At 45.8% G+C, this 18,160-nt stretch overlaps 1 protein-coding gene across 7 annotated transcripts in view; it reads right to left on the reverse strand.

Moving 5' to 3' along the window:
• Positions 1 to 18,160, reverse strand: part of pard3aa (par-3 family cell polarity regulator alpha, a) — a 279,690-nt gene that overhangs the window by 119,859 nt on the left and 141,671 nt on the right. For all 7 annotated transcript variants that reach the window (XM_062520692.1, XM_062520695.1, XM_062520694.1 and 4 more), the window contains 2 exons: positions 11,217 to 11,364; positions 2,769 to 2,955 (listed from right to left, as the gene is read on the reverse strand). In XM_062520692.1, the coding sequence (XP_062376676.1) occupies positions 2,769 to 2,955; positions 11,217 to 11,364 (335 nt within the window). The remainder of the gene's footprint in view (positions 1 to 2,768; positions 2,956 to 11,216; positions 11,365 to 18,160) is intronic.

Raw genomic sequence — 18,160 nt, forward strand, 5'->3', positions numbered from 1 at the left:
AGACACAGATAGATAAAATAAGAGAGAGAGAGAGAGAGAGAGAGAGAGAGAGAGAGAGGTGGGGAGACGGAGGCTGTAAGATATGCAATGCAGGGGGGTGGAAATACACCACACAATTACCCCGAAATGGGACTCAGTGGGTGAGCTGTAGCACGCCTCGCTCTGCTGCACACACGCCCATACTGGGAGAGCAGGCTGAGCTCCCCTCCTCCACCAATACATATGCACTTATTACATGGCCAGGCTGAGCTCCCCTCCTCCACCAATACATATGCACTTATTACATGGCCAGGCTGAGCTCCCCTCCTCCACCAATACATATGCACTTATTACACGGCCAGGCTGGAGCTCTGCACTTAATTAGCCAATAACAATGCCACTGAGGTGAGGCCCCAACAGCCCAGCTGGTCCAGTGCTGGCCTGGCCATTAGCAGGGCCTTAGGTGTCCACATGCACAATGGCAGCATGGGCTTCAGTGGCGTGGGGAGAGACTTCAAAAATAAGCAGTAAGTGTGACCGGGGTAGTTGTTTTGTTTTATGCTCTCTTTCTCTCTCTCCCGGTGTGTGTGTCTGTGTGTCTGTGTCTCTGTGTGTGTGTATGTGTGTGTGTGTCTGTCTGTGTGTGTGTGTGTGTGTGTGTGTGTGTGTGTGTGTGTGTGTGTGTGTGTGTGTGTGTCTGTCTGTGTCACTCTCTCTGTGTGTGTGTGTGTGTGTGTGTGTGTGTGTGTGTGTATGTGTGTGTGCGTGTGTGCATGCGTGTGCGTGCTTCACCAGTACGCCTTCCTGAAGGTGAACATGTGCATCATATGAATGTGCTTTGCCATTCACCGCCAGAATGAGATGCAAACGTACTGTAACACACACAGCAAGCATATGCATGTTCATGTGCTGGTGTGTGTCTATGGGAGAGAGAGAAACAGAGGGAACAGAAAAAAAGAAATCTAAGAAAAAGACAGAAATGCCTTCAGACTGTGGCATGTACGTTAGACTTCTTAGACATGAATAATTCAGTATAACCCAAGGCAGTGTGACTTCTACTCTGGGTGTGCATTTGTGTGTGTGTGTGTGTGTGTGAGTGTGTGAGAGAGAGAGAGAGAGTGAGAGAGGGGGGGGGGGGTGAGGGAAACAGACATACTGACAGGAATTGAAGACCAATGGGGGGGAGGCATGTGATGACATGTGCTATGGCCTTAATCCATGATGACAAACCTTTGACATCACACGTACAATGAGCGCAGAAAGAAAACCACTCATTCATTATAGAACACAAGGAGCCTCTACTACCTAGTCACTTTACAGGGACCAGAGAAAACACACACAACAGCACAGAAATGGGAGGTGTTTCAGGAGGACCATACTTATAGAAAAGAAACATAAAAATCAACCATTGGTCTACAAAGAAATCACTATGCTATGAATTGTTGACACTTTTTCTGCCTTATGTTAGGAGCATTGTCTAATAGTCTTAGCAAACTGATTATAATACAGAGCGAAGTAAACACCCTTGAAGCAAAAAAAAAAAAGGATGCACCATTGTGCATTCATAACATGTATTCAAAGCATCTCTGGTGTCATGCCGTTTGCCCTGAGTCACAGTTTGAACATGTTCTCCCTGTTTCACACCTCTTAGTCTGTTTAGTACAGCTCAGAACTTCCATCCATTGTAAAATATTCTTTTGTTAGCTCAGTTCAAACGCAAACAAAACGTATATATAAAAGCTGTAATCAGTTTAACTTATTTCTTCAAAATTTTGTCCCATGCCACTGTTTCAAATAAAAGCCTGCCATAGCTTTACGGTAACAAGTCCATGCGTACATAGCAAGGGTTATTGTAAAGTTAGTTGTCTGTGGTTTTCTACATAACATTCCCTTGGCTTCCTCTACATGCCGTAACCACGAGCATGCCTCGGTGTGAAACCTTACCGTTAGCATGCTTGTGGTCTTGTGTGTACAACATTAGCCTTCCTGTTCCACAATGCGGTCTAAAAGTGGGGCTCACTTCAAAGACTTAAGGGGGAGTGAAGAGAGTCCCCCTCCCAAAACCTCCAGGGAGCATTTCTGTTTCCCCCTCTTCCACTTACCTCAAAGTACACATGCAATATTAAACACACACACACACACACACACACACACACACACACACACACACACACACACATGAACAAATATCACTTTTAACCACATTAGTGTGGACATTTAACAAGGGAAAAAAGCATGCACGCTGGTGTGTGCTCATGTTTTCTATCATGCTGCTTGACAGCTGTCTAACTCAAAGTAAAACACACGCACACACACACAGATACAAACACTCAGCCAGGCACTCACTTAAATATGCACACATAGTTCTCAAGACATAAATCCCCTCGCTGGGACGCAGGGTCATGTGTTTAAACTGGATTATGGATTCTACTGGTGGCTGCCATGCAGACAGAGTGCTTCTCAGGCTGAGGCAGAGAGAAGTCAGGGCCTGGGAGACCATTTTGAAATACTTATGTACAGGTTACACATAGGAGGGATTCATGGTAAATCTTCACTGCAAGGTCAAAACAACAGCAGAGGTTAGAGGAGTGGTTAAACACACGTGCATTCTCACATTCACACACACACACCCACGCACACGCACACAAATATTTAGATGAAAAGTTGTCTGTGATTGTCTTTCAAAAGTGATTTCTGTTCACTGCTGGAGTGACTCCCTCCCCTGACTGTGAGGTACAAACAGAATAGCTCAGTGTAAAAACAACTTTTGAGATATGAAAAAAGCGCACCTTTCATTGGCTATTGGGATGTCTTGCACCCAGGGTGGTGGTGGTTCCAAAGCGAAGCCCATATCATCATGGGAGCTGGAAGATGATTGGTCAGACAGGCGGGCGGGCAGGACAGGTGGCCTATCATCTTCTATGATTACTGTATCATCCTGGGGCATGTTGACAGTGGGGGATAGCTGGTAGTTACCTGAGTGGATAGAAGAGACAGAGACTCAACCAAGAGAAAACACAATTACACTGCATACACACACAACACATTACCAAAACAGAGCATACCTATTCAGCTGGCAGGACTATTGGCAACCAACATCACAGACAGACAAAACGCACACACACGCGCGCGCATGCACGCACACACGCACTCACACACCAAAGAAAAACACAAGTTCTAAAATAGTTCAAGTCAAATGCATGTGCTTACCATTAAAATAATGGATTTGTTTGGGAAAAACTCACCTTGGAATGAACAGTGCTGAGTTCATTCATTTCCATTATCACAGAGTCATTTTGCAAATTTAACAGCTTAAGAGCAATCGCATGTAATTGCTACCAGAGGGAACAATATTTACCCTGGCTGTCTCCCAGCAATAACTCAGAGTGTATTTCATCTCAATGCACCTCAACGAATGACAAATGTTTTTAATAGAAATAAATTAAGACTTAATGCTCTGGTGCGTTGAATTTTTGGTTGCAAGTTTGTGATACCTGCTGTTTTAATGGCAGGCACAAATGAGTGCCTAAAGTTATGTTGATTAAGGGGGCAATAGAGAGATGGAGCGGAGTTGAGTGATGGATGTTTTTTCTTTGCCTTTTCCATTCCATAGATCTGTACTTATTGTTGTTTAGGCCCTGAACTGTTACCATGGTTACGGAAAGCAGCACTATCCAGCCACATCAACAGCACCCACTCCCACACACATGCACACGAGCACTTCTGAACAGGTTCAGGAAGAGAGAGCAGAGGGAGAAAGGGTAATTAAATAACCTTTGTTGTACACAACTAGATAGGAAGTCTGTGTGTCCTGCGAGCAGCAGCTAATCAGATTGGAGAAGGAATTAGCACAGCAGCTACCGAGACTAGCCGCCCACCACTCAAACACACCAGCGCAGCATTTCACAGCCCTTAGGTCAATGCAACTCCTTAACTGATTGGACATGGACATTTGGGTTAACGGTTGGGAATTTATCAGGGTGTGACCATCAAAGAGAGAGAGAAGGACAAAAAAAACGAGTATCCAGTTGAATGGAAAACAGCTGGACTCCTCCTCCTGAGTTGCTTGGTTAAATCAGACATTTGACTCAACTTGCTCATGAGGCAAATGCGATCTGCACTGCTCTCTCTTTCATCAATGAACTTTTAATGTAGAAAACAAAATGAACGTCACCCTTCATCTTATCCAATTCTGACTCCCTGCTGTTTCATCACTGGGCTTTTTCCACAGACAATGGTGTTGAAGGCACTCAAGTTGTGCTTTCAGGGCCATCTATCACAAGCTAAGTGTGTGAGACTGGCTACAGGCACAACTCCCCCTGTCATCCCCATTCTCATCAGCACCACTGCAGCAGTTGCCAATAGGTTGCATCATGGCATCAAAGAATAAGGCTGCAGACATGACTAGAATGGAAATATATGGGATCCCACAAAACCCTGTGCTGTAAATCCACACTGAAGACAGGCAACTGATACTACAGACACACCACCTATACCACCACAAACTAAAACCTAAAGGTGGTGGGGATGGGCTGAAATGCAGAACTAAATACACATACTATCAGTCACAGTGCTTATAATTACTAGCCAACCCACATGAGAATTGGATTTTAGCGGAATTACTTTCTGGTAATGTTGGAACTGTGTCTGCTCTAAAGTTAACCACCACACGTCTCTATGCTCACCTGTGATTAACTTTTCAACTGATTTGAAGAGCTTGTGCTCCTGGGCCCTGTGCAGATGAGTGCTTAGCCCAGTGACTAAGGTGAGTGGTGTGTGCCCGCGCTCTGCCCACTCACGCTAAATGGCAAAAGGACAGAGAGAGCCGTGGCAACTCAGCAGCTTTGGAAAGGTGAGGGATATAATTAGCATGTGATCACACCACTCATCAGGAGTTGGAATAATGAGGCAGGGAAATGGAGGCTTAAAGTCTAATTCACTTTATGCAGTCGATAAGTTAGCTGATGAATACCATTAAAAGTCCTGGCTATTGCTTGTTAGATATGCTTGTGATATAGAGCGCTTTAGTAGGAAGGAAACCATCTGCTACTGTCTAGACATATTTTCAAGAGAGACAAAGTGAAAATAGTAAGGCCGACAGAAAGTATTACTCAGATGTTGTGGAGCTCTTTTAGGCATTGCAGTGTGTGCTTTGTCAGGGTGAGTCGACACTTAGCCTGCTAAAGCGCTAGAGGAGCTAATATGTGGCACCTGGGGAGAAAGGAGCTGTAATGCACCTGAGCGGCGCACAGCGAGGGCTGATTGGGACGGAGTTTAGCGTGCTGCGTTCCTGAAGAGAAATGACGCTACAGGAAGCCTCCCTCACTCCCGCCCAGTGTTAGCTAGAGGCTGACAAATCTGTCTGACACTTCCTCTGCCACTTGTCCAGACCTATTTCCCTGTCGGTGGCTGGACTTAAAGCACAAGCAAGAGAGTGAGAAAGAGAGAGAGAGAGAGAGAGAGAGAGAGAGAGAGAGAGGGACATCATTCACAGCAGAATTGGGCCAGATTCAGATTATCTAAATATAATACAAAAGCCAGATAAAACATAGACAGCTTTAGCACAATGCAACTTCTTATACAATTTCTACAGAAGGTGTAGATCAAATCAAGGGCAATGATATAGCATACATATAAATAAATACTCAATGCCACATGTCATGGCAGTAAACAGTGCAAGCCATAACAGTTCATTTCGAGGCAGCCTAGTCAATGGGTAGCAGCATAAAATGATAAAGTATTTTGAGTAGTCTCAAAGGCACTATAAAATGTAGTGAAATTAGCATACTTGGATTTGATCTCCATAAATGTAACATACCTCTTATATAATATGATACATTGTTTTATTTATTGTTCATTCACTCTAAATACAGTTGAAGGGAATGACTTTCCTGGGAAATCTAACACAGCAACTCAATAGTGCCTTCCCTGAGTTCACCTGGACCACTTTGGGTCAGTCCATTCCCCATCCCAAGCTGCAGCAGGCCACCCTAGCACTACAGCACATTCCAGCACCCTGCCACTCAATGGCACTAACAGGAGATGGATTAAGATCAGGGGTCTCCGAGATGAAGAAAGATGAGCTGCCTGGACATAAGGGTCTCCTGGAGACGTCCATCAGCGCGGAGAGAGCCGGCGTTCAGCCCCAAAATCATTCACTGGAAGGTGAGAGGTCACACCGTTAGGCTATTCGTATTCCTCTGCCCTCTCAATCTTCCTCCACATGCAGCTCTGCCACTCTACTCTGTCTGCCTCTCTCTGTGGCGGAGATCTCTGCGGCAGGCTGCCCAGCCTGACACTATTGATCAGCTGAAGAATCATTAGTGGATCCATAAAGCCTGGGACATCAGGCTAAATGTATTTAGCTGCTAATCATAGAGTACATGCTGTTAAGTGGAGAGGGAGCGATGATGCTAGGAGCCCAAATATGTTTGCTTTGACTGATCCTTTAAGGGGGCAACCAGATGCTGGTCAATGCAACAACCTGAACCATTTGCTAGAGTGGATTGACTGGCTAAGACCTTGTTGTGCATGTTCTACATGTACCGTATTCTCTCTCAAACGGAGTTATACAACATCATTTGTGGAACGGTTCTATGCAATGAAACTATGTGAACCTTAAACTCATCGAGGAGAGGAAATTAGGCCAACATGTGGAATTAATCACACGTTCCCATGGACCAGTGAACAAAGCTCTCAACAATCTGTCAGACTTTTCCCAGCCGCTGTGACTGTTTTGGATAGCAGGGCGTTGTCATGAATGTCCCATGTGACAAAGAAGAAAGCACATGCACATTCTGATTAGAGGCAGGCTTTGGAGGACTTCAAGGGATTCCCAAGATTTCACCTGAGAATGGCGGCGCATAGATGTTTTGTTTTTTTTTGAGAGCAACAGGCAAGGAGTCAAGCACCATGAGAATATTATTTCAAAAGATTGTGAAACATTTTCAAACCTGTGTGGGATAGACTTTGAAAAATAGCTGGATTGGGACGCAAAACCATGAAATCATAACAGCATTATACTGACCTAATCAAAGCAATTAGGTTCCTATCTAGAATACAGTGACCCCAGAGGAATGGATTTTGGAAGAACGGCCAAGTTCTGAGACACTGACACATTGGGACATTTACTTTTAAGCTTTTGCAATGACAGAAACCCTTTTTTGCATTAAAATGGACTTTAGCTAATAGCTACAGTAACTGCATATTATATGCAACATTCAGGGTGGAGAGCGAGAGGGTCAACAGCTTAATGAGACTGATCAAACCTGATGGTAGATAGTTAATGTGTATGTTGAAATCGAATGCCTGTGGCATGCAAAGGAGCCGTGCGATTCCCACAGCAACAGAGTCTTTTCCCAGACTTTTCCCTTTTTTATCATGCTGGGACATCTGGAGCTCACAACTGGAATTCTCTGCTGTACTGTCTTGAGTTCCTCAGTAGATCTCACATTGTTGTGTTTCCTAACAGTACTTTAAATAGACACAGGCTAAAATGAATGATACTAGTTCTGGCAAATATGTCACAAAATAAGCTAATTCCATTGATGCAGTCAGCCCTGTTTTGCACTTTAGCTGTCTAGTCCATGAACTACATGAAACACACTTAAATCTGTCTACATGTAAATGTTTTGTGCTGTCAAGGCTGTCAGCTGACTGAAATTAACATACATAACTGGTCTTATCGTTATCGTATTTAGCCTTCACAAGCACACAAAATTATAACACACCCAGTTTAAACTTGACAAAAGAGCACAAGCGCACCTGCACAAGTCTCAATTCAAAAGATTTAATGAAAGCGAGAGAGAGAGAGAGAGAGCAGAAGTCAGTGAAGGCAAGAGAAAAATATCCGTCATTTTCCCTCATTCAAAACGGGAGCGTTAAAGAGTCCAGAACACAGGATGTGGAGTGGAAATCCACACAATGCGCTCACCGACTACAGTCTCTTTCACACAGTCAGGTTGTAGCCTTTAGAATATTATTACCACTCTGCACACAGCAATGGCCACTGAATTAGCATCTCCAACACAGTGGCTATGTCATGGAGATTGATGTAGAGAGGGTGACTGCTTTCACAGGCTCCATCGTCTCCTTTGCACTGCAGATCCGAAGGTAGATATTGTTGGGTCATCTGCTACAATGTCACTATCTAACAGCTCTTAGTCACCAGCCTTTCATATGGACAGAAATAGCATGATCAGGATATTCAGTGAGGGAAAACAGTGGTGGGATGTGGGGCCCAGCTGTGATGAATCCCCAGCAAGGGAGGATGACATGGTGCAACTATAAAAAGCCCCACTCTCACGGAGCAAACGGGAGGTCAAGCAGCAGAGACATGCCCTCTGCCACCTTCAATTACTCGGCCCTGCCAGGAACCACTGACTCATGCCACCTTCATACCGAGACGCCTGTTACACCATTATTCACATCTCTCTCTCTCTCTCTCGCTCTCTCTCTCTCTGTTTCTCTTTCTTTTATCACAGTTCTCGCTCTCTCCTACTTTTCGCTTGTAGGTCACCTCATCTCTCGTTCCTCTTCTTTTTCCACTCATCGCATTGTTCCTCCGCCTACTGTACCTTCATCACCTTTCTCCTATACATTTCTATTGTCTTCCCCTCAATAGCGTGCTCAACTGTAGCCGCTAATAGTGCATGTGAAATTGATGATTGACAACGATGTGAAATTGCAGCACCCTTGTCAAGCGCCCCGTGACCAACCCTAAACACTTCTGAGAGCTTTTTTTTCTTCCTGAGCGCGTGCTGCACACAGCATGCTAAGACCTTTGCTTGGCGAGTCTTCAATTTGCGACACAGTGTGACTTCCTGCTCTTAGCTGGACTTTTCAATTAGGGCGCGCACAAGAGCGCAGCCAGAGCGCCAGCTAATGACCTTCAGCCGAGCACCAGGCGTGTTTTTCTACCCTCTTCAATCTCAACCACGCCACCTATTTAACTAATAACACCACAAGGACATTCAAGGTCACAAGTCAAAATGGAACAAAGAAAAAAACAACAGAGAAATGAAGATGAATAACAAAAAGAACACTGCGTGAGACTAGAGAGGAGGACAACACGACGCAGTCCAATTGATCTGCTGTGCTGCCACCTGCTGCGGGAGCTCCTGCAGCGTCTCCACCGGAAGTGGGCCGGAGGTGAGCAGGGTAGAGCTGCTGGAGCTCGCTGACTGACTGACTGACTGACGGACTGACTGACTGACTGACTGACTGACTGACAGGCAGGGGAGTGGGAGATGTAGTGAAGTGGACAGGCTGGGGAATTACTCCTGCCTGTCCTCCCAGCTCCACTCCCTGCTCGCCTCCACTGGCACACGCCTGCCTGAGTGACAACCTTCTCAAGTCCCTGCTCAGCACAGCCAATCTAAGTAAAGATCATGATACACAGCCCAGAAAAAAACTAACTGTACTGTAGCTCCTTATGCATGATGCTGTATGACAAATGCCAGTCAAAGATGACTGTCTGCTTCATATTAGCACAAAGGAGGGTCTCAAAAAAGGAAATATTCTAAAACCATTACCAAAATTAAATATATCTTAGAAATCCTAACACTGAATTGCTAAGTATCATTTCTCAGTCAGTGTAATCTTCAATATGATTAAATCCCTGAAGTAAAAAAGCATGCGCTCATTCAAATATCCCTAAAATAAATATAAGCTAACAGAGGAATGTCAGAGACAAGCTGATGCCTAGTATTATTCTCAACGTGTTCTGTTCTTCAGTTTCACTTGCTGTAGCTCTGTGAGCATACATCAAATGCCCGGGGGACTGTCAGAGTTGAATCTCCAGTGCAAGGAACTTTACAACAGCACTATACATTCTCCATACAGGATGTGTATCTGTAAAAAAGACTACACAAATAAAGCACCTGTTTCATTGAGGGAAATCAATCAATCAAGGCTACGGGGTGAGCTTTTGACCCAATGTCATATGTACGCTGTGACACGGCACCTGCATGAAGGTTGCTGGTGTCTGACTACATGTCTCTATTTCATCAGTCATATGACCCAGGAAGGATCATTCCAGCATGCTAACCTTGCAGGGCTGCCTTCTGCATCCGTCTTAAGCCCATCACAGACAGGAAATGTGTTTAAGGGACGCTGCTACAACTTGACCATGGACATGACTGCTGACTCCACAGGGACACAGCGTATGTCACCTTCCAGGTCGGCACCAGGCCAGCTTTCAAATGACCTTTCACGTGGCATTTAAGTGCCTTATGGACATCTTTCCAGCCACTTACCAAACACCGTCAATGCTTACAGAGGGTCCAGCTGATATTTCAGTGCAGCCTACACATACTGTATTGTAACCTGCCAATGACTTTAATAAAAGACTGAAAGGAATAGGTCTGGAACAGGTCTCCGCAGGAAAGGGCTGAAAAGCTACTGTCATGTGAAAACAGCACAGAGCAATGTGCAGATTGAGGCATGATGTGCCCAACCAGCCCTTTTCGCTGAACTTCCAGCAACTCTAAAGTTTTAGGAGTTCTTCACTTCTTCTTTTTCATCTGCTTAGAGGAGTGGGAGCCCTTCCCTCCCTTGAAGTATTGTGCTGAAATTTTTTTACAGTTCCGTCACGATTTCCTCGCTCGCTGTTTATGATCAGGGCAGCATTTTGAAAGGCTACATCAGTAGTCTGTCAAAGAAAAGCATCCTTGGCAACCATAGACATAAAAAAAAGACTGAGAGTGAGGGTGAGAGAAAAAAAGTAAGCAGCTTCTATTGATCTAGCAGCTTAATTACCCTTCTGATGGGCTTGACACTATCTCTGATCTCAAGCTGGGAGATCACTGACAAGAGTCACCCAGTGATGCTGCATGAAGATACAGAAGTTCGAGTCAACTCTTGCTGATGAAGGGAAGGAGCGAGTGAAGAGAGGAGATGAAGAGGAATAGAAGAGGGAGAAATAAAAAGAAGAGCGCGGTGGTGCTGTCGTGAGTGCATGTACGCTCACGCTGCTAAGAGGGGGGTCAATTCGACAACGACGAGACTGTCTGGCCGGGGATCGAATCGCCAATTCCAAATGAGGATTGGACCAAATGAAAGGGCTTTGGGAAACAAGGGTGGCAGCTGAAGAAGACATTGATCCTTTAATACAAGACTAGGTATGCATGTGCAAGGTGTGTCCTGAGGGGCAGTGTGTGTGTGTGTGTGTGTGTGTGTGTGTGTGTGTGTGTGTGTGTGTGTGTGTGTGTGTGTGTTTCAGCATGATTAAAGCTTACCCATCATCCTGCCCATCATGCTGGACCTGGGCGTCAGGTCATCGTCCAGGTCATCCAGGGCAGGGTACATGGAGTGAGAGATCCGTCTCTCGTGGTCATCTTGTGGTGACGCTGACAGGTCTGGAACTGAGGCACCAGAGGGCAGCTCCTGAAGGCCACACCCAAAGAGAAGATACACATTAGCATAACCCAGAGCAGACCAACATGAAGCAGCCAGGTCTGAGAAGTGTGCTGGAAGCCTCACGCTGAGCATGTTTACATGATCACACGCTACAGTGTTCATTTTAGTATTCACATCACAGCACCACCACTTCCCTGCAACTATGATCTTGTCATCTCACAATCTTATATATCTTGTACCATTCTCTCTTTCACTCATTCACTCACATGCGCTCTCTCTCTCTCTCTCTTTCTCTCTCTTCAATTCCCCTCCTGACAACGGGGGGCTGGTAATTACCCACGCACCTTGTCAGAATCAAGCTAATCCTCAATCTGCCTGAGAGATGCTAGGGCTAAGACGCTAACGCTCCACTGCACACTCCCACAATGATAACACAGCATGGATTTCCAATAGATGTAAAGACAGCTCCCTCCTCAGCTAAATGGCCAAGTGACATTTGGATTTTTCTCAGAGGGTGACGTGGAGCTTGTGGAGGTCGATGTATTGTATTGCTTAGGGTCTTGAGAGAATGGACAATGGTCTGTCCTCTCGCCCATTTGGTGGACTACTGTGGAACGTGATGGACTAAGCACTGCTATTAGTCTGCACTAATGGACGAGAGACTTTTTCTCAATAAGCGCCGCCAGCCTTTTCTCAGTCAGAATTTTCACATTGGAACTGTTTTCCTTGGTGGGTGTGTTTTGTCTTAATTGAAAACGACTGCATTCATAAAGAACTGGACTATGCCAGAGAGGCAGCAGTGTAAAAAAGCAAATCTGTTCTTGTTCACTCTGGGATCTGCTATAGAATTTGCCTGAAATCAAAGAATTAAGCTACATCAAGCTAAGTGTATCCTTTCAGAGAACCCACATCACCCTTAACTCAAACCTGGCAAACTGCCAGAAACAGCAAGTGGTTAGAGACAGAGACCGAACAAGAAATATAAACAACTGGGGAAGACCAGCGTGAGAGAAAAAAAAAGAGAAACCGATCGAAAAATGGTGTTCCAAGACAGAAAGAGTGACTGCCGCAACCCAGGAACGGGAGAGAGAGAGAAATGATAGAAACCATTTCTCCACCATGAAACAGGCAGAAAGAGAGAGAGAGAGAGAGAGAGAGAGAGAGAGAGAGAGAGAGAGAGAGAGAGAGAGAGAGAGGAGCAGGGCCTGGCTGGGCGGGTTGGGGTGTGAGCATGTAGCAGGCAGGCGTGGGGCGCCGCGGTGCTCTGATGGAGAGAGGCGCACGGCAGCATGGGGCGGCGAGGCGACAGCAGGGGGAGAGAGAGAGAGAGAGAGAGCGAGGGAGCCGCTCGTCTGGTTCATATAAATGAGGAGCTTAATGAAGTCGGGAGCGCGGGACTTATCTCGGCGTAAAGCTTGATAAGAGCGCAGCGCAGCACTGGGCTGGGGTGGGGTGGGGTGGGGTGGGGTGGGTGGGGTGGGGTGGCGGGGAGCGCTTGAGCAGAGGAGGTCAACACAATTACAATCACGGTCCTAGACACGTCTGCCACAGGGCCCACTGCGGAATTGGGCTCAATAAGGTTTCAACTGCAGCACACCAGTTTGCTTTATTAGCTTTTCCCTTTTACTTAATCTCATGGGGGAGTGAGAGAAAGGGAGGGAGAGAAAGAGAGAGAGAGAGAGAGAGAGAGAGATCAAGTGAGAAAACGTATTAGAGAATGAGAATATATATTACACTGGCATGGGTGTGAACTCAAAAGCCAGCCTAATAAATCTGGTGGGATCTAAGATCTTAGTTGTTTTACAAAGCAATATATTTGAGCGAATACGATCGTGTGTGTGTGCGTGTGTGTGTGTGTGTAAGCGCACATGCCAATGTGGGCATACATGCAAGTGGGAAGATGGAAAGTGAACCCCCGTGCGGTCTCATTCCCATCTTAATCTCTCCCTAATCTACTCCATCCTGAGACTGGATTATGTGCCAGTGATAAGGCGCCGCTGTGCACCCCACGCGCACTAATGAGGCTTCATGCCCACATGCCGCACATGCCCGTCCTGCCGCTGGCCCGCTGACCTTGGCGCCGGGCAGCAGCCCAGAGCGGCGACGACGGGGCAGCGAGGAGGCTAAGATGCAGCGCACGGGCATCTGGGGGCATGACGGCGTCTCCGGAGTGGCGAGGGCCTGTTTGTGTGTGTTCTAATCCCCTCAGCCCTTCTGCAGGCCATGCCAGTAATGACCTTTTCTCTAAGCCTTGGCATCCGGCCCTCCTGCCCCCTCCGCCTGCAGCCCGTCCACCTCATGCCCACAGGGCAGCCAGCGCAGCGCTCACCCCGCTCTCTCACTTGTCATCCCGCCGCCATCCCTCCACCGCCCCTTTCATCATCCCTCTCTGCAATCAGTCTCTCTGTGCCCAGGTGCCCTCTCGTCCCATTATCTCTCATTGCAGCGCACTCTCACCTTCTGTCCTCTCCATTCAGACTCCAACTTCTCCACATCCTCGCTATATTGCTCCTCATCTTTTCTTTAGCGCCAGCCTTTCCTCTATGCTGCCCTTCCTCCTACTCGGTCTCTTCTTGCCTGCCTGTGTATTCCTCAGCATTCAGTGGATCATCCCCCCTCTGGGAAATGCAGAACTTTCCTCCCGGAACAGAAATCCTCCAGTAGGTATTTGCAGGGGATTAGGAGGAGAAAAGACTACAGTATGCCCAGGTCTGCAGATCCTCTATTGCCTTGTCTAGCCAGGCCAAAGCAGCTATGGCACATTTCAGTCAACTGATTCCTGGGTAATTCTATCATTATGTGACAGTCATGGGGTCTAGAGTCATCTTCACACAAGGAAAGTGATGATATATGTAGAGTTCACCTTTCAAAGGAATTTTTTTTTTCTTCCCTGAGCTCATGGAATGATAATTGCCTGTTTTTTCCCCTTGAGCAGTAGTCTACAGTCGGTGAAAAGCAAACAGAGAAAAATCACTTAAAAAGCGCTCAGTCCTACTCATAAAACTTCTTCCACTTACATCACAGAACAACTGTCCAGATACAATCACAAGGTAAGTGTGGCTCCGTGACCAGCGGAGAGGGGACGCTCTGGCCCGTGTGTCCCGGTCCTCATAAAACTGTGTCCGTCCCGACGTCCCCCAGAGAACAGCTCGATACTAATAAAAGCATAATCTACTGGCCTGCCTGATTGATAGCTCTCTTACAGCCTGATCGATCACGGGCCTCTCCGAGCCTCTACACCAGGCCTGGTCTGATGTCGCACACTTGGCATTTCCTTCCTGCTGTCAGCTTGCATCAGCGTCTCTGTATTGACCAAACAACGCACCACGGTATGCAAATCAGTCGATATGTGTCTTCTCGCACCACAAGTCATATGCTGCCACTCCACATACTTTTCTTAGTTTTAAGGTGCAAAGTGTCGTTTCTTGAATGGGTTTTTTTCTTTTCTTCAAAGAGAGCATTTCCAATTCTTTCCACTCACGTGCTCATACTGCACTGCATCGAGCTCGCACTAAAATATTCATTGTGCTGTTAGCTGATCATAGCTGGCTATGTTGTGGGGCAGACTGCTCTACTCCTGACCAATAAGGGCACAACCTTCGTAGCCAAAAGCGGACAGCCCCGAGGCTTCAATTTGTAGTTCACGTGCCTACATTACCCAAATTCAGCCAAGCTCAGAGGATGGAAGCGTTTGCAATACATGTGCAATATATTACTTTGAGGATGCAATCCTTTGTCACAAGGACAAGGCTGGTAAAACCAATGACTGAAGGTGAAAAACAACTCACAAGGCCTTTAACTCATGGACAGTCAGCTATTATTCACTAAAAGTGTCAAAATAAAAAACATGGTATGGGTGATTGCAAGTTATTAAGAAATCTTGCAAGACTATACATAAGACACTTACATAAATGATTATCACTCTTAGCATAAAATGTACTGCTGAAAAAAGCTATTTCCGAACACAACTTATTGTGTAACTAGGTCTTACGGAGCTGGCCAAGCTGATGTGGCAAAAAGTACAGATGTATAAAAATGTAGTTCTAACACGAACAAGAGGTTCTGCTGAAATGTGCACCATCTGAAAAGCATCCACTTTCCCCCTACCACCCTACAGTATTACAATTTAAAACCCATTCCTCTCAGCCCTTTCTGCATGCGGTCAGGAGGAGAGGGTACCTGACATCAAAGTTGCTTCTTTTGTTCCTTCCCCAGAGGGAATCTTTAAATACTCTGCTGAGTACTGCACAAAACTCCACATAAAAATATTCAACGACATACATCAGACAAAATAAAATTGAAGATGGACCAGAGAGTGAATAACACCGGCTCCCCCCCTGGGACTGTTCAATTCCATCTCCATTTACATGAATGTACAATAACATGCAAATGTGGGTTGAAGTTTAGGTTAACTCAGTAAGCGCATTTTCAGAGGAATTCAACACCAAGGACAGGTGCAATACGTGGAAAAAGAGGGAAGTTGTAGAAGTGACTGGTAAAAGTGGAAGCACATTGTTTTGAGGTGAAGTTTCTTCTCCTTAAAAAGAGCCTTAGCGTGCTGTTGGGCGTTCAGATCTTGCCAGAGCTTTGGTGTGCAACTGCTGTGCCACAACAACAGAAATGAAAGACAGAGGCTCCATGGGAGAAAAAAAAATATCGAGAGAAGACAGGAGAGGAGAGCACTATCGTCTCCCAGATGCACAACAATACCCAAAAGACAAAGGGCATAAAAAATGGAGCTGGCAAATGCAATACGGTCACATACGCAACATAAACCACAAATCTTCAGCAGGAACGTCCTATTGGAGGAGCATCCGCACAAAGAAATGTGCAGCACACACACCTACAGTATAGAGGGGGGATGAATTTTACATCAAGGCTTTGGAAGTTACTATGTGCAAATAGAAAGCCTTTCCAGAATCCTTTGTGTCTATGCGCAGTTCATCAGAGGTAAAGAATTCCAACACATATTTGAGACTTAATGCTTCATGAAACATTTGATGATGGACACCAACATGGGTACATAATGAATCAAAGGAACTGTGACTCTAGCCATGTGTGTGGAATTCGATTTTTTGTGAATTCATTAAGTTGTGCATTGACAAGTGTAAGTCATAGTCACACTATACCAAGATAAAACACACTTTCAATGTTGTATACGGTCCTATAACTGCCAGTAGCTGTGTTCTATTATAAGTCCACTTCCCACTTCCCATCAATCTCCTTCGCAGGTTTCATGAACTGAGTTAGTATTTTATTGTGTCCTGTCTCTTTGGCAACAAGTGAATGAGGCGGAGGCGTTCAACTTTTCCTCATCCTTTCTAGTAACTTTATGGCGAAATCATCTGAGGAGCAACATGAAGATGATGAGTATGTTTTAAAGTACTGATAAAAAATTAATTGAATTGAAAATGACTTTCCGAGAGTTTAATTGCTTGAACACATATAAAGCTGCATTAATGGAACTGATGGATATTACAAAGCCTCTGAAGCGTAGTTAAATTATAATGCTCAATGAAATAAATTGTAGCGACCAATCATATATTACTACACTAACTGGGTCAAGACTGTCCTCTGAAAAAAGCACCAATCTGTCAGTCTGCTCCAATTAGCCGTGGCAACTTCCAGCACAGGAAAAGGAACAAAAAGATAGATGCATTTCAGAGGGTTACAAGGTATATGTACTTGTGAGGCGCGCTGATCTTATCAGATGGCACACATTTATTAACTCTTCTCATTACGCTTCAGTATGCAAATCAGTCTCAGCTGCTCAATCCACGATGACTATTCATATCTTTGTCACATAGCACACAAATCCCTTTTTAGGCTCTCCCCCAAAACCCAATGGGGACGAGCTCTTCTCTCTTTGGGGGGAGAGGGGTCGCCTGTGCTCAAGGACACGGGTCTGCAGTGCACTCTGCAGACAGAGACCCCCACACTCTCCTCAGGGTAATACAAGAGAGAGGGAACTAAGCCTCTCATGGATTAATTCTGAGGTGTCCTTCACCAGCAACAGCGTCTGTCAATCAGTCCTGTGTGAGTCGGGGGAAAACACTGGAAGAAGGGAAGAGGGGGCTGACCTTGGACTGGTTCAGAATCTGCTCAGAGACATCCAGGCATGACAAGGCCCAGGACTCAGACGTATGTGTTTGGGGGCATAACAATAGGGCTCCAAAGGCAAAGTGGGGTAAATAGAGTGGGGGTAGGGTAGGGCAGGGTGTGAGTGTGTGTGTGTGTGTGTGTGTGTGTGTGTGTGTGTGTGTGTGTGTATCTGTGTGTATGTACACGTGCATGTGTGTGGATGAGTAAATAGCAAGTGGGATCTCATTCAGCTCTCATATTATGAGTCCTGGACATCAAAACATGACTCCCAACTTGATCCATGACAATCCCACCCCTAAAAATAATCTCCCGAGCCTTGCAGAGGTCAGCTGTGTATGACACGCTTGGTCTCCCATAAGAGTATGACTGTGGCTCATCTGTGGTGATGCCGATGGATCTTAGTTTTCAATGGTGCCCTGCATTTGCCCTCTGTCATGATAACCCTTCCTTGAGGTTTCTTAGACTTGCAGCCAGTTTCGTCACACTGCGTGGTGTATGTGATGACTGTTTCCTTTGCTCTCAATTAAATTCTCCCTTCTGCTTATTTTCTCTCTTGCTATTCCATTCTTTCTAAGTGGGTCTGACTCATTAATATCCATTCATGGGGGCGTGGTGAAGCACAGGGAGTGGGCAAGCAGAAGGCTCAGGCTTGTGTCCTGACCGCCGCAAGTTCCTGCATAAAAGTTTCTGCAAAATCCCACTGACCTCTACCTTAAATATC

This window comes from Sardina pilchardus, chromosome 19, assembly GCF_963854185.1.
Source record: "Sardina pilchardus chromosome 19, fSarPil1.1, whole genome shotgun sequence".
Taxonomy (NCBI): domain Eukaryota; kingdom Metazoa; phylum Chordata; class Actinopteri; order Clupeiformes; family Clupeidae; genus Sardina; species Sardina pilchardus.